Below are 21,067 nucleotides of genomic sequence, written 5' to 3' on the forward strand. Positions count from 1 at the left end.
ACCATCTTCACACCACACGCTAATGCGTACAAACCTGTATATAACCTCCCTTGCTTTCTAGACTCTAATCTAACACTGTTTCTTTTCTCCAGCGTCTAGCACAGTGTCTGGCACAGGTGCCCTTAATACTCAATTCTTTGAAGATAATTGAATAAATACTTTGTAAATTAGATGTAAGGGAACAGCTGAGAACAATGACATTCCATAGTATTTCAGTGTTTTATGCTGAGCCATTCTACCTCCCTTCTCCCTATTACTACTTACCACGTGTTAAAATTCTGACTAGTCATTGTAGTATTCCGACAGGTGCAAGAATTGTTATGCAGTTGGGTGACTCCATCAGGATTATGCAAACTTTTTAAACTGCCAGTCAGCTTTTCTGTAGCAGTCTTGAATGTCTCTTCAAGAATACCCAATGTATTCTTTAAAATCATAGACCATGTGTTCAACTGAATTGTCACCATCATGATAGTTCCAGTATGTTGAAATAGTGGGAGGTGACTGTAGTCATCCAGACACTCACACAAAAATAATGACTTCCTCATTTCAGTCGTGGTATTTGTACTATAGGCTTCCCCGGTGGTTCAGTGATAAAGAATTTGCCTGCTAATGCAGGAGATGTGGGTTTGCCCCTGGGTTGGGAAGATCCTCTGGGGAAGGAACCCATTCCAGTCTTCTTGCCTGGGAAATCCCATGGACAGAGGATCCTGGGGGGGGCTACAGTCCATGGACTCACAAGAGTCAGGTGCAACTAAACAAGAACAACAATTTGTACTATATCATCATCTTTAAGTATGTCCTGCCTTGCAGTGTGACTGACAGACCACGGTTCTCTTCTTGGTCATCACAGATGTTAAATGAAAAATATATGAAGGAGAACTAGGATAGTAAAGGGGTGGGTAAGGAAATTAATATTTATTGTTATATAGTATGCACCACATGTGGTACAAATAACACCCTTTCATTCCATTCTCACAACAACCCTGTGAAGTAGGTATTATCCCCTTTCTACACATGAGGAATCTTTTTCTGACAATGTAGATTGTCTCTTGAATTTTCCTGTTGACATTAATTCACATTTATTTACTTTCATCCTCCTTATTGTCAAGATTTTGACAACTGTATAACCCAAAATGTATACTTTGACTCAATAAATATTAATTTAATGAAATAAGTTTCACAGTACATCATTGAATAATTGAAAATCAGAACCTACCATCCTTCTATCTCAGGTTACAGCTTTTTCTAGTGCTCCTTAAAGACATCCTGAGCTAGTAAGCACCTTCGCAGGTTTCCACATTTCCCATTTATTAAACACATACACAGTCTATTCATCATCAACCCTACTGGACTCTCTGAGCTCAGTCCCCATAGTCTTATCTGTCACTGTGCAGTCACTTAGTCGTGCCCAACTCTTTGTGATCCTGTGAACTGCAGCATGCCAGGCTTCCCTGTTCACTACCTCTCGGAATTTGCTCAAACTCATGGCCATTGAGTCAGTGATACCATCCAACCATCTCATCCTCTGTCGCCCCCTTCTCCTGCCCTCAACCTTTCCCAGCATCAGGGTCTTTTCCAGTGAGTCAGCTCTTCACAACAAATGGCCAAAGTACTGGGGCTTCAGCTTCAGCATCGGTCCTTCCAATAAATATTCAGGGTTGAATTCCCTAGTCTAACAGGGACCAGAAAGTGAGCCTGATGGATGACATATAACCAATGTTCTTAATCATGAAATCACCCCTCCAGCTTCTACTTAGAATAGTACCAACAGGATTTACCTATCTCAGAATTAGACAAAAGGGGACTGTATTTCTCCATATAGGGTGAGCTTATATCTTACGGTGAGCTCAGAAATCTTCCTTAATGGTTCTCTTTCATCCCTGCACGAATGGACCAGAAATGGAAAACAATATGACCTTCCTCTCCCTTCTCTGTGAAGGATGGACCTTGGTCCTCATCTATATTCCTGAGAAAATAGAACCTTTCATTTTCTTCTCATCAATTTCTTTATCAACTTTCTCTTCCCTCATTTGATTCCAATTTTCTGGACCTTAACTATAGTCTAGATAAAAGCATGTTTCAAAGGAAACCAGCCTGTGGTAGAAGGGACCAACTTATCTATGCCATGTGGCCACAAAGATTGCAAATTTGTAAAAACCTCCCTTGCATCGATACTGTCCAACCCATCTACCCTGTGTCTTCAGAACTGGGACAGCAGAAATGAAACTGCATTTCTCCGTCTCAAGGGTACATGGTGAGGGCAGCCTCATCCAGCATCATTTCGGGTTTCTAGGGAAATGTATAGGAGAAGATTCAAGATCCATGTCCCATTTCTCCCTTTAACTCCCACTAAAAAGTCTTTGTTCTTGGAGGAACTGGTTTCAAGAGTATACGATCTCCCCAAAGTGGGTGTTGTCCCAGGACCTTCATAAGATGCTGGTGCAGTAGGAGACACTCTCCACACTGATACCCGCCACAGCTGCGTACAGTTCAGGTACCACCAACTCCGGTACTTGCAACACAGCCTTGTCATTTGCACTTTGAGCAGCAGTTTCGAGACATGAGTGTAGCTTTCGAAGTGAGGGGCGGCTGTCCTCACTCCAACGCCAGCAGGACTTCATGAGACCATACCTGAAAAGGGCACAAGAGAAACTGACTTTCTTGACAAGGCAAATGTTTGAAAATCATGCTTCTTCACTTACAAGCAACCTAGATGTCCATCAACAGACGAATGGATAAGGAAGCTGTGGTACATATACACCATGGAATATTACTCAGCCATTAAAAAGAATTCATTTGAATCAGTTCTAATGAGATGGATGAAACTGGAGCCCATTATACAGAGTGAAGTAAGCCAGAAAGATAAAGACCATTACAGTATACTAACATATATATATGGAATTTAGAAAGATGGTAATGATAACCCTATATGCAAAACAGAAAAAGAGACACAGATGTACAGAACAGACTTTTAGACTCTGTGGGAGAAGGCGAGGGTGGGATGTTTCAAGAGAACAGCATTGAAACATGTATATTATCAAGGGTGAAACAGATCACCAGCGCAGGTTGGATGCATGAGACAAGTGCTCGGGCCTGATGCACTGGGAAGACCCAGAGGGATTGGGTCGAGAGGGAGGTGGGAGGGGGGATCAGGATGGGGAAGACATGCAAATCCATGGCTGATTCATGTCAATGTATGGCAAAAACCACTACAATATTGTAAAGTAATTAGCCTCCAACTAATAAAAATAAATGGAAAAAAAAAATCTTAACAAAAGAACCCTACAATTCTGTAATCTATTCGTCACCCTGTCCCATACTCTTCCCAGAAAATACTATTCCTTCTCACCTTCCTAAATACTAAATCTCTTAATATCTTAACCTTTTTTATAATAGGAATGACTGATGGTTTTTTTTCTACTGTAACTTTTATTATGGAAAACATTGAATACACATAAGTGTAGAGAATAGTTATAGTAGTCACATGAATAATATACTAGTTAATACTAGTCAATGGTTATACTATGGGTTTCCCTAGTGGCTCAGTCAACAAAGAATCTTTTTTCTTTTACATGAATGTAAATTATTTTTTACATGAATGTGAATTCACATGAGTTCCCTTATTCAGCATAATACTAGAATCTTCTATTTCATCTATTTATCACCTTATTCTTTTTCTTTTCCTTTTTTTTTTTTCTAATTGGGATATAGTTGCTTTATGGGCTTCCCTCATGGCACAGATGGAGAAAGCAATGGCAACCCACTCCAGTACTCTTGCCTGGAAAATCCCATGGATGGAGGAGCCTGGTAGGCTGCAGTCCATGGGGTCTCGAAGAGTCGGACACGACTGAAGTGACTTAGCAGCAGTAGCATGGCAGAGATGGTAAAGAATCCAATACGGATTCTATCTCTGGGCCGGGAAGATCCCCTGAAGGAGGGCATGGCCACCCACTCAGTATTCTTGCCTGAAGAATGCCATGGTGAGAGGAGCCCGTCGGGCTACAGTCCATGGGGTCAATGTCATGTTGGTTTCTGCTGTACTACGGCCAGTATGACAAAACAGTTTTGTTGTTTTTTCTATTACCAAAAACTCTTTCAGAAGTTAAGTGTTTTCATCCTACATATTATGAACTTGCATCATTCCAGACCACTGCTATAACTTGTCTACCAGTATGAGCTACATCACAGCAGGGGAAAATAAGAAGATATGGAATAACATGGTTCATACTAATTTCAGATACTGTAATCATATAGTTCTTTCTATTAATCCAGGTCATTTTCTCCCTTTATTATTTAGCTTCTCCAGGAAATGGCCTTAATCTAGATAGATGTATTTACTACCTTTAATCTGTCTTTGTTGCAATCCAATTTCTAGAAAATGTGTAACACAGTCTGTTATCAAACACTCTTTATCAAGTCTCATTCCTACCCAAGAACCTACAGCAGTTGCCTACTGTTTATCTTATAAAGTTGGTATCCTACCCCCCAGCTTCTTACCACATAGGCCTTGCTTAACAGGAGCCCTCTTCTCCTCCTAAGACAACATCTGGCTATGCCCCAGACATGACTAGTAACACCCAGCTTTTTCTTTGCTTATGCTCTGCCCAAGGCATTAATATCCTCTCCCTGGTTATTCTTTCCTAATAGTATAAGTAGGAATTTTAAATTCCTTCCCTTATAACCTCAGCACACACTGTGTTTCCGACACTCTTTAATGTTGTAGCATTAGATTTTGTATAAGATGTTATGTTACTCTACTAATACTGATAACATTTACCAAGAACATACTTATTGTAAAAGGCATGGTGGCTTAGTTGACTATTCAGTCATCTCTGACTTTTCAACCCCACAGATTGTAGCCCACCAAGCTCCTCTGTCCATGGGATTTTCTAGGCAAGAATACTAGAGCGGGTTGCCATTTCCTCCTCCATGGGATCTTTTCAACTCAAGGACCCAACCTGAGTCTCCTGTGTCTCCTGCATTGCAGGAAGATTCTTTACCCATTGAGCCATCCCAAAAGGCATGGAAGGGAAACAACATGCATTATTTCATTGCAGCCTAACAATTACTATGAGGCAGGACTATCATTTTACCTATTTTAAGTTAAGTAAACAATGTAACATATAAGACTAAGACTGAACATGTGTTTTTTTGACTATGACATGAATCTGAGCTTTTAACCAGTCTACTCATTGCTTCACACTTTCTGTTGATTTCATGTTCTTTCAGGTATTCCTTATCCAAATATTACATGCTTCAAGATAAGATACTTTTTCAGTTAAATGTCTCTGCCTATCCCCAGTATCAAGTACAGCCACACACACACACACACACACACATATAAAGCCTACAAGAAATATTTGTCAATAATTTCATTCTAGTATACCCAGCCAGTATCACTATACTATGTGTGTATAAGTATATAAAGTTATGATTTTTAGCATTTTTAATATGCTTGATACAATTACTGTTTGTATTTGTGGGAAACTCAGGTGCTGGAAAGTTACCTTTTCAGTATTGAAGAATTTACAAAATAATAGCAATTTAAATAGAAATGTATATCACTATATTATCTCCTGCCTTCTTAAAAATAATTGAAGCCTTTCTTATAGTCTATAATAACCTGCTTTGTACTTTGTTGTTTATGAAATTCTGTGTGTAATTTTTAATTTTCTGCTTCTATGTTAGTTCACCAACTGTCCCTTTCTGCTGGCAATTTGATATCTTCCTTCTGCTGTCTAATTTCTTCTGTCTTTCTTCTGATGGGCTTCCAACATGCTTAGAACCAGGAAAATATTTTTTAAAGTTAAATATCAAATAAGAACCAGTGAGTAACTGTGGATTTTATGACAACTATATTAGAACTGAAGCTGGTAGTCTTTGAGACTGACATTTATATAGCTAAAACAGTGTTGTACCTGCATTTGATTTCGTGTTTTGCAAGATTCCAGAGGAACTAAGCTTTAACAATGTTAACAAATCTAAATTTCTAATATAGCATTCAGTGGCTGCCTCCATATTGTGTATTTGTGTTTGTGTGTGTGCATGTATACACACACACACACACACACACACACACACACACACAAATGTAAAGACTCATATACACATATATATGAGCACATGTATTTTCTGCATAGGTTTGGTTTAAGGTTGTACCTTAGCACATAGAGGACAGCTGAGGATCATCTCAGCCACTTTACAAAGGGCATGACTGATAAAGAGTAAAAAAGATTTTAAAAGCCACTTACATGGTATGTGTGCAACTACTGGGTCTCTCCATGATTTGCCCTCTTTGGAGATGCTGTAGGATATTGGTAGGAGGGACCTCAGGATATGGAGGTGCTCCTGTTGGTATGGAAAGAGTGAGACGAGTAAGACAACTTTAGGGTCTTCTAGAATATAAACTATAACTAACACTATTCTCCATCCACCTGGGCTAATCACCTAAAAAAGCAGGAAACCTAATCGGTATAATATAGTTGATCCCTGATGATCAGATAAGGGTATAACTTGGAGAATTTTGGAGAAAGGAGATGTTGGGGGAGGGAGACCTGATAATTTAGGAAAATGTCAAGTCTTTAGGAATGTAACAAAATAAAGCAGAGCTGCCAATGAGAAATAAGATCTGCCCTCTACTTCTCAAACAAGAGAAAGTGCTGCAGTCTCTCAGTCAAATGGATTAATAAATCTAAAGACAGCATTTTTATATTTATGCACGATCAGCCTAGGGGCTTCCCAGGTGGCGCTAGAGGTAAAGAATCCACCTTCCATTTCAGGAAACTCAAGAGATGTGGTTTCGATCTCTGGAATGGGAAGATCCTCTGGAGAAGGAAATGGCAACCCTTTCCAGCAAGAATTTGCCTGAAAAATCCCATGGACAGAGGAACCTGGCAGGCAACAGTCCATGGGGTTGCAAAGAGTCGGACACGACTGAGCAACTGAGCACACACGAGATCATCCCTGGAATACTCGTTGGATTTTAAAATGTGCCAAGGAATTGGTAAAGTCTTGGGGGAAAGAAAGAGGAAGGAGGGAGACAGGAAGGGAATCATGACTTTATAAGACTATCTCAAAAATCAAGCTTGGATTCTGAAAATGCGTCAGCTCAGTTCGATCTTCAGCAATTGTACTGAAACCCCTTCTCACAACAAATGTCATCTACCACACAAATAAACATCCTTGCGTATTTCTATAGGGGTGCACACTACTTTGGGGATTCTCCTTACCTAGAGTCACCATCTCGTATAGCAGGATCCCAAAAGACCAGCTGTAAAAGAAACAAAGCTGTTTACTTCATTTTTATTTCTGCCTTTCATAAAGATAGCTCACTTAAATACCAGAGACCTTCAGTAAGAAACCCATGACAATGGCAGTGAATGGGAATCAAGGGTGATTGGTAAAATAAGTCATTGGTACAATAAGCCATTATTATATAATGGCATAATAGTTATGCCATTAGAAAATATTTCTGTCCAGTCCCCTTAGAATCTTATTTGCTTGAGAGATCGATTTATGTCTCCTTTCTACACATTAATAGATATTTACTATTATTTGTTAAATATTACATATGAATAGATATTACACATTCATAGGTATTTACACATTAACAGATATTTACTCTTATTTGTTAAATGCTGTGAGTGCTTATGCAAATGCAAACATATTCACTCAAATATATAAAAATCCCCCTGTGTATCTTTTTCGTCTTTGCCATTCCTTCCTGCTGAAATTCCAGCTTTTATTCTTAGTTTAAGGCCAAGCAGGGTTTATCATTTATCTACTATTTCCTCAGTGGATCTAATTGCCCAAACTTAGGTAAAACATTAACAGAGCAAGTTTTATACATAAATGGGGTAGGTAGTTGCCTAAACAATGTGATTTGAGAAACATATGTTTCATTATTCTACAGCATCATTGTGAAATGAGCAGTATCTCCCAAGGAAGTTTATTACTTCCAGACCTCTATTGAAAAGCAGATATCAGTGAAACAGCAATGAAATGAAAAATCAGTGTCTTAATTGACTCACCACATTAACTGATGTTCTAAATTTCCCCTGAAGTGCCTAACATTCATGGCTGGTAAGATATTTTGTATTACACCTACCTGCTCCTCCAAGCAGATGAGTCATATGGTTACCAAAAGTCAATTGTAATTCTTTAGAATCCTGTTTATGCCAATCATACATGTAACTATAACTACATAATCAATTAAATACTATGTAGGTTGATTAAATATGCATGCCAAAAGCCTTAGCTCCCTGAAAACTAGGTTGAATGCTTTGAAAACATTCTCTAAAGTCAAGCCACTAAAAAGAGAGTGTTGTCAAACTGTGTGAGTGAGACAACTGTAGAAAATTGGGGGAAAATTAACAATAAAGGTCTGCAGTCAAACTGCATCACAATTGTTTTATACAAGAAATACAACATGTAACTTCATTTAGCATAGCACGTGTATCCTCTTGGCCTTCCTCTGAAAGACTGATAAATAAATATCCATTTATATGTTTTAAGTTAAAATAAATTGAGTATATAAATACATGTATACATGGGCTTCTCTGGTAGTGCAGTGATAAAGAACCTGCCTGACAACGCAGGAGATGTAAGAGATAGCATTTGATCCCCGGGTCAGGAGGATCCCTTGGAGGAGGAATAAGCTACCCAACTCCAGTATTCTTGCCTGGAAAATTTCATGGACAGAGGAGCCTGTCAGGCTACAGTCCATGGGGTCACAGTCAGATACGACTGAAGTGACTTAGCACAGCACATACGTATATTTCTTTTTATTTTAATAGCTCCTAGTTTAAACTTTTGATTCAGTGGACCTGCCTTAAAACTCTACCAAATCAAATCCTCAGATACTGGTGTGAATAATTTATTCATTTTTCATTTTTTCTCTCCTAATTAAGGCTTCTAATCTAACACAGACTGAATACTTCAGGAGGCACTAAAAAGGATTGCAGACAGCTGCCAAATATGAGCTCTATCACATAACACACATTTTTGCTTGAGAGTCTGTCTGACTTCAAAGCAGAGACTTCATGTGTAGACTTAATTGACAATAGACCCAGTCATGTTCACAGGCAGAAGGACACTGAAGTCAAGAAAGGAGGAACTCCACGGGGCAGGAACAAACCGTACATGTCTCCTTTGATGCCAGCTGGTTTCAGCAGAAGCCGTTCCGGGGCAAGCCACTTGAGAGGTACGACATGAGTGGAGGAGATGGCCCCTCGGGAGAGAACTTCATAAGCCAGGCCCAACCCGCAGAGTTTAGCAGTGAGGTCACACTGGATTAGAATATTCCTGGCTGCCACATCGCCATGGAACAGATGCTTCTCCTGGAGAAATTCCTGTCAACGTGAGGTCAAAATGGATCAGCTCTCTGAGGTCATGGCTTGGATCCAAGGTAGAGTGAAGCAGATCCTCAAAAAGACATTTTCTACCCTGAACAAGCTGCATCAATAATGACATATCCATTCTCCCCCAAACTCCCTCCCATCCAGGCTGCCACATAACAATGAGCAGAGTTCCCTGGGCTCTACAGTAGGTCCTTGTTGGTTATCCATTTTAAATATAGCAATATGTATTTATATGGCTGAGTCCCTTTGTTGCCCACCTGAACCTATCACAACATTGTTCATCAATTATGCTGCAATACAAAATAAAAAGTATAATTAAAAAAAAAAAAAAGAATGTCACATCCATACAGGTACTAAGTGGCAGTGACCAGAACCAACTATTCTAATTCTAAGGAGCACAATACTTATAATGAATCAGACATGTTTGCATTGTGTTTAAGATCAACAAACTGATACCAGAAATTCATTCTTTTAAAAAAAATTAAAACTTTATTTTTTTTTATGAGCTGTTTTAGGGTGAAAACAAAGTTGAGTGGAAAACCCAGAGCACTCATGCCTCCTGCCCCTCAGTTTCCTCTATTATTAACAACTTGTACCACTGTGATACATTTGTTACAGCTGATGGACCTATGTGCTCAGTTGTGACTCTGCAACCCATGGATTGTAGCCCACCAGGCTCATCTGTCCATGGGATTTCCCAGGCAAGAATCCTGGAGTGGTTTGCCATTTCATCCTCCAGGAGACCTTCCTGATACAGGGATCAAACCCAAGTCTCCTCTTGGAATCTTCTGCATTGGCAGGCAGATTCTTTATGACTGTACCATTTGGGAAGCCCTGTGTGCTTAGTCGCTCAGTTGGGTCCAACTCTTTTTGATCCCATGGACTGTAGCCCTCCAGGCTCCTCTGTCCATGGGAGTCTCCAGGCAAGGATACTGGAGTGGGTTGCCAGGCCCTCCTCCAGGGGATCTTCCTGACTCAGGAATTGAACCAGAGTCTCCTGCATTGCAGGCAGATTGCTTACCAGCTGAGCTACCAGGGAAGCCCTATACAGGTACACTGTTTTCAACTGGAGTCCAGAGCATACAAAAGGGTGCACTTTTTGTGTTGTATTCTCTGGGTCTGACATTGATCCATACATTTCTGATACATTGATCTACCCTTTTTATTTTTGAAGACAAATTTATTAGTAAATATACTAGCTTTGCTTTAAACAAACAAACCAAGAGTAGCAAAGTGAGCAGATAAGCCAAATAATATTCATATTGGGTTTGGAAAATAAAATCTCATATTCTGACTCTGGCCCTGGCCTGATTTCACATTTTTCTGAAATGCTGGGCTGGAGGAAGCACAAGCTGGAATCAAGATTGTCGGGAGAAATATCAATTACCTCAGATATGCAGATGACACCACCCTTATGGCAGAAAGTGAAGAAGAACTAAAAAGCCTCTTGATGAAAGTGAAAGAGGAGAGTGAAAAAGTTGGCTTAAAGCTCAACATTCAGAAAACTAAGATCATGGCATCTGGTCCCATCATTTCATGGCAAATAGATGGGGAAACAGTAGAACAATGGCTGACTTTATTTTTCTGGGCTCCAAAATAACTGCAGATGGTGATTGCAGCCATGAAATTAAAAGACACTTACTCCTTGGAAGGAAAGCTATGACCAACGCAGACAGCATATTAAAAAGCAGAGACATTACTTTGCCAACAAAGGTCTGTCTAGTCATGGCTATGGTTTTTCCAGTTGTCAGGTATGGATGTGAGAGTTGGACTATAAAGAAAGCTGAGCACCGAAGAATTGATGCTTTTAAGCTATGGTGTTGGAGAAGACTCTTGAGAGTCCCTTGGACTGCAAGGAGATCCAACCAGTCCATCCTAAAGGACATCAGTCCTGGGTGTTCATTGGAAGGACTGATGTTGAAGCTGAAACTGCAATATTTTGGCCACCTGATGTGAAGAGCTGACTCATTTGAAAAGACCCTGATGCTGGGGAAGATTGGGGGCAAAAGGAGAAGAGGGCAGCAGAGGATGAGATGGTTAGATAGCATCACCAACTCAATGGACATGAATCTGAGCAAACTCTGGGAGATAGTGAAGGAGGGGGAAGCCTGGCATGTTGCAGGCCATGGGGTCACAAAGAGTCAGATACAACTTAGTGACTGCACAACAATAACAATACGTGGCAAAACTGTCACAATAGTAAATTTATATACAATCTTACATCAGTTCGTTTTGTTGCTAAAGTAACTACATGAGGTAAGTTAGGGAAGTAGCTTTCCGATAAATCTAAATGATTACACAAGGCCACATTAAGTGACCAAAGCCAGGTATTCTAATTCATAGGAAGTATTACAAATTCTACGAAAACTTTTTAGTCCAGAAGTGAAAACCCATTCCAGTATTCTTGCCTGAAAAATCCCATGAAGAGGGGATCCTGACGGGCTACAGTCCATGGGGTCACGAAGTCGGGCACAACTGAGCTACTGAGCATGCACGCAAATCACAACTACCTGAAAGCTTTATAAACTCACAAGGTTTTAACTCTGGATTTGCTTAACCAAAATCTAGGGAGAGGAGCCTGGTAATCCATATTTTTAAGAAGTATCAAAATTATTCCAGCACAGCCAAGAAAGTGTTTGAGAACCACCGCAACTGGATGACACTGATAAGACACATGGGATCCTAGTTCCCTGGCCAGGGATCAAACTCGTGTCCCTTGTATTAGAAGTGCAGAGTCAACCACTGGACCACTGGGGAAGTCCCTATTTAGGTTAGTTTAAAATAAAGAAATGATCTCATTTTCACCCCTTTCTTATTCCTCCTCTTCCACTTGTTCTTTGTTCTTTTTCAAGTATATACAATTCCTGTCACATTCAGCATTACAGCAAGTCTCCTACCTAACACATTCTGAGCTAGTATTTCTTGTTCTTTAGGTATAAACATCCTCCTGTCTCTGTAGCCTTTCACCCATTTGTTTTCTCTTCCCAAATCTTCTACTAGCTTATCTTATCTTTTCCTCTTTTACATCTGGTAACAGGGAAGTATGAGAAGGGGGCAGCAAAGAATGAGGTGACTAGATAGCATCACCGACTCAAAAGACATGAATTTGAGCAAACTCTGGGAGATAGTGGAAGACAGAGGAGCCTAGCTGGCTACAGTGCATACAGCTGCAAACAATCAGACACGACTGAGTGAACAACATGTGGACATATAGCTCTTGGCCCTGATGCTTTTACCTTTAAGACTGAGAAAACTTTTAAAACCCTTCTTGGGATTTCCCTGGTGGTCCAGTAGTTAAGATTCTGTGCTTCACAGGGCACGGGTTTGATCCCTGGTCAGGGAACTAAGATCCCACATGCCTCATGGTGTGGTCAAAAAAGAATTATTTTTTAATGAACAATAAAGGAAATAAAACCCTTCCTGTTTCTTCTAGAAACCCTAAATTGACCACTTTCTACCTAGAATTACCAATCCTGAATTATATTATCTAAATAATTTCATAAAGAGAGAATTGAAAACTATTTATCGGTGCTTGAGTTTCTGCCCCCTAACTTCCATCCGATTTCATTTATAATATATACCCCATTTGAGAACATAATATGAGAAATATGACATTAAGTACCAGGCTAACGAAAAAGATCACTGCCATCTGTTGTCACTTCTCCAAGCCTTACCAAAGCCAAAAGGACCTGCTTCCCAATGTGATATATTTGTTTCTCTGTGAGGTCATAGGGAAGACCATCCATGGTCATCACATCCTAAAGAGATAAAGAAAAAGCATTATATCAAAATGACATGAACAGATGTAAAGGAAAAAATAGGGAAAGAAATATTCTTAAATGCAGTTACTGAAGCGAGGGCAAAGACACAAAAATATAAGGACTTGGGAATTCCCTTGGCAGTCCAGTGGTTAGGAACCCACACTTTTACTGCAAAGGGCCTAGGTTTGATCCCTTGTCGGGGAAGTTAGATCCCACTAACCACGTGGCACAGCCAAAAATAAATAAATAAAAATTTAAAAACTAAAAAATGTACAAAAGCTAAAAGATTCAAGGAGAGATGGTATGAGAGATTCCCAGGTATGCAGAGAAGTGCCATGATTTACTGGACCAGGAAAATAATAAAGAATGTATTTGAATAGCAGAATGAAGGAAGAACAGAATTTGTCAGGCTAATTAGTATGTGCACAGCTAATCAACCAGGTCAAGCCTTTCTTCCTAGTCAGGCTAACTGGTACGTGCACAGCTTATTAACCAGGTCAAGCCTTTCTTCCTAACACCTGTGCCCCACTGCTCACCCGGCGACAGGTCCAGAGAAAGCTGAGCAGGTCTCCCTGGGCCACATCCTCCAATACCATGTAGAGCGGCAGCCTGTCTGTGCAGCAGCCTTCCAGCTGTACCAGGTTCTTGTGCTTCCCCAAGTACTGATAGAATTGGATTCTCCCTAAGAAATCCTGCACCTCTTGGAGCCCAGTTGGTTCTGTGGGGGACAGAAGAACCAGACAGAACGAGTAGTCAGTGTCACCAATAAAGTGGGGAGTATGAGGCAGGAAGCAACCTCAGATGGTAGATTTCAAGATCCCAAAGGGGAATGAGCATAGACCAAAAGTAAACAGAAAGGGAATCAATTAGATGATCTTCGATGTCACTGTTCTTTTATCAAAGGTAACATAGAACCACAGTTCTTCAGAACTAATTAGACTTTCCTCTGCCTAATAGAAAACTGTTTTGTTTACATTAAAATATTATCACACATACTGTTTTCTTGTTGTCTAGTCACTAAGTTATATCTGACTCTTTTGGGACCTCATGGACTGTAGCCCACCAGGCTCCTCTGTCTATGGGATTCTGCAGGCAAGAATACTGGAGTGGGTTGCCATTTCCTTCTCCAGGGGGTTTTTCTGACCTAGGGGTTGAACCTGTTTCTCCTGCATTGCAGACAGATTCTTTATTGCTAAGCTATGTGGAAACCCCTGGCTATAACATAGATATTAATATTTTGTTGAAGGAATAGAAAACTAATGGTCAATATGTATATAGGTTCAAATTTGATGATTCTCATTTGACACCTAAAGAATGACTTTCCGACAGAGCTCTATAGATTTGAAGAATAAGGAAGCCAGGATGGTGTGCAGGTTACAAATATGTGTGACTACTACACAGATTAAGCTGAGGTGACAACCTCCCAAACCTCAATGTTCTAAACCAAGAAAAGATCTGTGTTCCATTGCTTTCTTAAAGCACTTTGCTTCTGTTTTATTTGCTTGTTTTCTTTTGTTTGCTGGAGAAACTGTTTATTGTCCCTTCTGCTTTTAATTACATTCAATAAAAATAGCAATGATAAAAATAGTATCACACATTAAAATATTATCACTTCTAGACCTTTTGATTATGATTCTTGCTAATCCTATCTTTGTTCTGTTTTATGTATCCATCATTACTGGTCCACATCATGAGTATCAGTCCAAAAGAAAATGAAGTATCTGGAAAAGAAATCAAATAGTCAAGAAAAATGAAGAAACAACCCCAAAATCCTCATCCAAGAAATATCCAATAGGCAAAAAGTTAGTTTTAACATCCTTGATAGGCAAGGTTGAGCTAGGGAAGGACCCAAAGAAAAACTTTTCTGTTTTTGAATTTTTACTTTCTATTCCCTTCTTATTGTGGGCCAACTGTGGTCACAACTATCTGCTGATTAACATCCCAATGTCTGAAAATCCTGTTAGCATTCCCTGTTGAGGGTTCACAGTAAAAATGTTAAAAGAGGAAAAGAAGTCCAATACCCCTCCTTTTACCTTTTAAAGCCTTGAGGACCACACTCTTGGGCTTTGCAGGGTTCCCAGTGTGCATCGTGGTGCGATAGATGGCCCCATAGCTACCACTGTGGATTTGCTCCAGAACTTCAGAGAGTTGCTCCCGGGGCACCTGCAGCTTAGCCAGGGTGTGTGCAGAAGTTCGCAGAAGGCTTTCCACCGAGGTCTCCTCAAGTGGTACAAACACAGTTTTCCCAGGTCCTGCTGCTTCCTGGCTTAGGTTCCCAGATAGAGGTACATGGGCAACACCTAAAGCAAAGAGGTGACACCAACCAGCTTTTTCCTGGTCCCAGGGACTCCAGGAAATCAGAACCACAAATAAACCACCAAGAAGTCCCTTTAGGAATTTTCTCTCTTGGGTCAAGGTGAGGTACCTTCAGGTGCTTCTCTATGAACCAGCATCAAGACAAACCTTGTAGAATATGTGTCATAATCCCATTACTTCTAAGGCAACTCAAGATGGACCTCTGAAAATTGGTAAAGACATTTCTGTTCAGTCTTTCTCAGAATTCCAGTTCAGTATGAGTAGAGTCTAGAGACAATTCAAAAAGCTAGTGAATAGATCTTCAAACCATGGACACCTAAAGGTGGTGGTAACTGCCAGGGGAACTATCATTTGAGTCAATAAAATGACTTTCAGGGGTGAAATAGAGATATGGATAAGTATTCAACTCTAAGCAAAAGTTATTCTTCTTCCCTCAAGTTATCCCCAAAATCAAATTATTCCACATTTCCCAGAGTCTCAATCAAGAAAGTCTTAGATTTCCCTAGCAGTTCAGTGGTTATGGGCTTCCCTCATAGCTCAGTCAGTAAAGAATCTGCCTGCAATGCAGGAGACCTGGGTTAGATTCCTGGGTGGGGAAGATCCCCTGGAGAAGGAAATGGCAACCCACTCCAGTATTCTTGCCTGGAAAATCCCATAGACAGAGGAGCCTGACGGGCTATAGTCCATGGAGTCACAAAGAGTTGGACATGAGTTAGCGACTAAACAACAACATTGAAATCAGTGAGCCTGGAACCAAGTGAGACAATAAGAGGGTTATAGGAGATGAGGCCAGAGAGGACTCTGATCATGTAAGGCCACTGAAAGATTTAATCTATTTTTCATTCTAAGATAAGAAGCTACTGGAGGTTTCATGCAGAGAATTAACAGGGCTCGCTTAGGCCTTAAAAGAATCATTCCACTGCTCTGAGGAGAACAGACCATAAAAGGATACAGGCAGAAGCAGGGAGACTAGGTAACGGTGTATTACAATTTTCTCTGAGAGGTGAGGGTGACTTGAGTCTATTTTGAAGGTACAATTAAACAGGATTTGCTAATAGATTGGATACAGAATGTGAGAGAAAGAGGAGGCAAGGACATCTTCAAATTTCATTTAGACTTCATTTTATTGATTTTTTAAAAATTTTTTTTTTTTAGATTGAACACATAGCAAGCTGGGCTTGCTATTTATTATGACAGGGAAGACCATGAAAAGGAAATTGTGAGGGAATTTCAGGACTTTTGTTTTACATATGCTATATATTTTAACTGTGGTGTTGGAGAAGACTCTTGAGAGTCCATTGGACTGCAAGGAGATCAAACCAATTAATCCTAAAGAAATCAATCCTGAATATTCATTGGAAGGACTGTTGCTGAAGCTGAAGCTCCAATTCTTTGGCCACCTGATGTGAACAGCCGACTCATTGGAAAAGACCCTGATGCTGGGAAAGATTGAATGCAAAAGGAGAAGGGGTTGACAGAGGATGAAATGGTTAGATAGCATCACCAAATTAATGGACATAAACTTGAGCAGACTTGGGGAGATAGTAGAAGACCAGGAAGCCTGGCATGCTGCAGTCCATGGAGTCACAAAAAGTTGGACATGACTTAGTGACTCAACAACAACAACAAATAAGAAAATTAGGATACAATTTAGAGGAGGAGAAGGGATCCACCACTCTAGAGATTCATATCCCTGTCAGGAAATTTTTCCCTTCTTTTTTCTCTAAGTTTTCCATTCAAGCTGACTCTCTTTCATCATATGCTCAGTGATACTCCAGAATAGCATGTTATCATCTCCTACCAAGTGCTTCAGAGACTATTATGGGACTTCCCTGGTGGTCCAGTGTTTAAGAATTTGCCTACCAATGGAGGGGATATGGGTTCAATCCCTGATCCAGGAAGATTCCATATGTCACAGGGCAACTAAGCCCATGTGCCACAATTTCTGAGCCTGAGTGCCCTACAGCCCATGTTCCACAACAAGAGAAATCACAGAGTAAGTCCGTGCATCACGATGAAGAGTAATCCTTGCTGGCCAAAACTAGAGAAAGCCCAGGAGCAGCAATGAAGAACAGCACAACCATAAATAAATACATTTTTAAAAATCACTTGAAAAGAAAAGACTAAGGCTACTCCTTTACATCCGAAATTCCATAAGCACAAAGTAGGGGTGGAATGTATTATAGAGTAAAATGTCATCCTTCAAAGCTCATTACAAAGCTTTTGGCTTTATCCCCAGGCTTCCTCCCCAGTCCTTAGACACTCACATGGCTAAAGATTTGATGGTACAATAGGACAAAGAAGACAGAAAGAGGTTACATGAGGCCTCTCTCACCTTCTCTTCTTTCAGCTAACAAGAAATTATGAAATTTCTTGTATGAGTATATGAAATTCATATATTGAATTTCAACTCATGGCATCCCTAAGAAAGGCTTGCCTGCTCCTCTCAACTCCACAGGAGGGGACTCATACCCTCTATCTCATCAGAGTCCTTGAGATTTGAGCTCACTGAAGCTTGGGTCTTCTTTCCTACCATCTCCATCTTTCCCAAGTCACTGCCCAGCCTGTTTGAATCTTACCTCGAGGTCCTGGAGACTGCTGTTGGGCTCTCTGTTCTCTGATAAAAAGCCACAGGATGACACCAAGGAGGATAAGGAAGGTACCAACCAGGAAGGTAGGGATGATGATGATTTCATACTGCTGTTCCTGGATAACTAGGTAGGAGATCAAGCAAGAAAAGATTGAAGAAGCAGCCTAACCGGGATCCCCCTCCCCATGAGTCTTCAGCTCACTGTATGTGACATGATTATCTCTTCCTTCTGATCCCTCTACCACAACTGAGATCAGATCCCTGATCTGAATCCCTATGCCCGTTTCTCAGCTCAGCAAGTATATCCTGTGCCTCCTCTCTCATTTTTCCTGCTGAGACGAAAAGGCAGCACATCTTTATCTCTGATTGCCACTCTCCCCCACCCTGCCCACCTCCTTCAGAGACAATGGTCCTTAGCACCAATTCCTTTCTCACACTCTCTTCATTTTATTAGAAATCAAATGATCTTTCTTCCAGAATCTCTTCAGATCTTGTGCATGCATGCTAAGTCACTTTAGTTGTGTCTGACTCTGTGCGACCCTATGGACTGTAGCCCACCAGGCTCCTCTGTCCATGGGATTCTCCAGGCAAGAATACTGGAGTGGGTTGTCATGCCCTTCTCGAGGGAATCTTCCCAACCGAGGGATCAAACCCATGTCTCTTATGTCTCCTGCCTTGGCAGGTGGATTGTTTACCTCAGCTGTCACCTAGGAAGCCCTATTCTGAAGCCCTTTTTAGATCTTAATCTCCATCAAAAATCAGAGGATGGATTTCTGTATCATCTGTACTTACTACACAACTTGTCACTGAGACTGCATTCCAACAGCATCCGCATCACGCCCCTCTCACTTCCCATCACAACGCAGTGGTCCACTCCAGTGCTTGACCCCTTGAGGATGCACAGAGCACCGCTGAGAATGATTCCCAAGGCCTGAGTTGTTCTGAAAAAAATAAAATGGAGCACACAGAACTTTAAAACACCTCTCCAGATCACTGGTTATTAAGTATCTGGCTACCTGGAACTCTGAGCCACCAATTCATCTATCTATCTATCTGATGTTCAAACAGGAAGAAATTGTTTCTTCCTGCCATTTTCCTTTTATACAGCTACCTAGCCCTGATCTGGTCTGATCCTTTCATGCTGTTGTTTCTCAAATTATTTTAAAGGCTCCCCTCCTGCCCTAGACTCCTGCTCTGATTGTCAGGTTCACAAATGATGTAAAATTGTGGTCCATGGGAACAGATGTGGGAAAGATTTATCTCCCTAGCAGTCCTTAAGCAGGTCTAATTTTCTTTTTCTTTGTATCTCCTAATTTTTTAAACAAAACACTTAATTTCAGTTTTATACAAACCTAATTCAGACCATGAACAAATAGTTGGTGGATTTCAAGAGAGATGAGTTATACATTTGCTTTCCTTCTCTAACATACCCCGACACTGCATTCTCACTACTAATGAGCAGATAGCAGCTATCAATAAAACTATTTAGTTTTGCAGCTCCCGAAGCTCCTCTGTTCTTCATATAAAGATAGACACAGACCCTCATTCTTACCAGTGTACAGGTTAAAGAAAGTGTCAGTGCTAAGCTGTCTTCTCTTTTTTTAAACAAAAAGGAAATACATTCATATGATTCAAAAATAACACTACAAAATGGTATACTATGAAAATCTTTTCTCCGCCCCATCCTTCTTGGTCTATCCAGTTCCCAATTCTCCTTCAAGAAGACTATAGTTACAAGTTTCTTGTTAACGTGGCCAGAGATTCTTTATATATTTGTACTCTACACAATCAGCATATGTTATGTTTAGTCACTCAGTCATATCCAACTCTTTGCAACCCCATGGATTGTAGCCTGCCAGGCTCCTCTGTTCATGGAGATTCTCCAGGCAAGAATACTGGAGTGGGTTGCCATGCCCTCCTCCAGATATAATTCCATATTATCAGCACATAGTTCCAAAAATGCAGTCTTTTCTTTCTGAAGAGAACTGGTGGTTACCACTTTTGCATATATGTAAAAACTTAATTTTGCCCTTGGTTAACCTGATTCTGTGGCCAGCAAAGCCACCTTCTTTAATTCTGATTGATCTGAAACAAATATGCTGATTTCCCACTGCCTAGGTTAACTCTAAACAGATGCCTAGTTCTGTAAAGATTTAATTACAAGGTAAAATTTAGAAAATCAGAATTGTAGCTTATATGATAAGTACTATATTGTACAGTATGACTTTAGTCATTTTATGCTCCCTCCTGTTACATCACATGTTTTGCTTTATTATTGATACTGCTTGCATGTGTGCTAATTCACTTAAATCGTGTCTGACTCTGTGTGACCCTATGGATTGAAGTCCTCCTGGCTCTCCTCTGTCTGTAGCATTCTCCAGGCAAAAATACTGGAGTGCATTGCCCCACCCTCCTCCAAGGGATCTTCCTGACCCAGGGATCAAACTCATGTCTCTTACATCTCCTGCATTGGCAGGTGGGTTTTTTACCTCTAGCTCCACCTAGGAAGCCCTATTATTGATACTAATAACCACTAATACCCTGTATCATGCATCAAACCTGGACTGGCGATTCATTTCACATATGATAATTTACATGTTTCAATGCCATTCTCCCATATCATCCCATCCTCACCCTCTCCCACAAGTCCAAAAAACTGTTCTATACATCTGTGTCTCTTTTGCTGTCTCACATACAGGGTTATCATTAACATCTTTCTAAATTCCATATATATGCGTTAGTATACTCTATTGGTGTTTTTCTTTCTGGCTTACTTCACTCTTTATAAAAGGCTCCAGTTTCATTCACCTGATTAGAACTGATTCAAATGTATTCTTTCTAATAGCTGAGTAATATTCCATTGTGTATATGTACCACAGCTTCTTATCCATTCATCTGCTGATGGACATCTAGGTTGCTTCCCTTTTCTCCACACCCTCTCCAGCATTTATTGCTTGTAGACTTTTGGATAGCAGCCATTCTGACTTGCGTGAAATGGTACCTCACTGTGGTTTTGATTTGCATTTCTCTGATAATGAGTG

The 21,067-nt window shown here is 40.4% G+C and overlaps 1 protein-coding gene across 2 annotated transcripts in view; it reads right to left on the reverse strand.

The window, feature by feature from the left end:
* Window positions 1-896: 896 nt before the first annotated feature.
* STYK1 (serine/threonine/tyrosine kinase 1) overlaps window positions 897-21,067 on the reverse strand; it is a 50,714-nt gene continuing 30,543 nt past the window's right edge. For both annotated transcript variants that reach the window (XM_070453627.1, XM_070453628.1), the window contains exons 3-11: window positions 18,819-18,967; window positions 18,016-18,150; window positions 15,154-15,420; window positions 13,657-13,838; window positions 13,034-13,117; window positions 9,142-9,350; window positions 7,230-7,270; window positions 6,252-6,348; window positions 897-2,631 (exon numbers count right to left, since the gene is read on the reverse strand). In XM_070453627.1, coding sequence (XP_070309728.1) covers window positions 2,427-2,631; window positions 6,252-6,348; window positions 7,230-7,270; window positions 9,142-9,350; window positions 13,034-13,117; window positions 13,657-13,838; window positions 15,154-15,420; window positions 18,016-18,150; window positions 18,819-18,882 — 1,284 coding nt within the window. In that variant the 5' untranslated portion in view covers window positions 18,883-18,967 and the 3' untranslated portion in view covers window positions 897-2,426. The remainder of the gene's footprint in view (window positions 2,632-6,251; window positions 6,349-7,229; window positions 7,271-9,141; window positions 9,351-13,033; window positions 13,118-13,656; window positions 13,839-15,153; window positions 15,421-18,015; window positions 18,151-18,818; window positions 18,968-21,067) is intronic.

The sequence above is a fragment of the Odocoileus virginianus genome, chromosome 23 (genome assembly GCF_023699985.2).
Source record: "Odocoileus virginianus isolate 20LAN1187 ecotype Illinois chromosome 23, Ovbor_1.2, whole genome shotgun sequence".
Taxonomy (NCBI): Eukaryota; Metazoa; Chordata; class Mammalia; order Artiodactyla; family Cervidae; genus Odocoileus; species Odocoileus virginianus.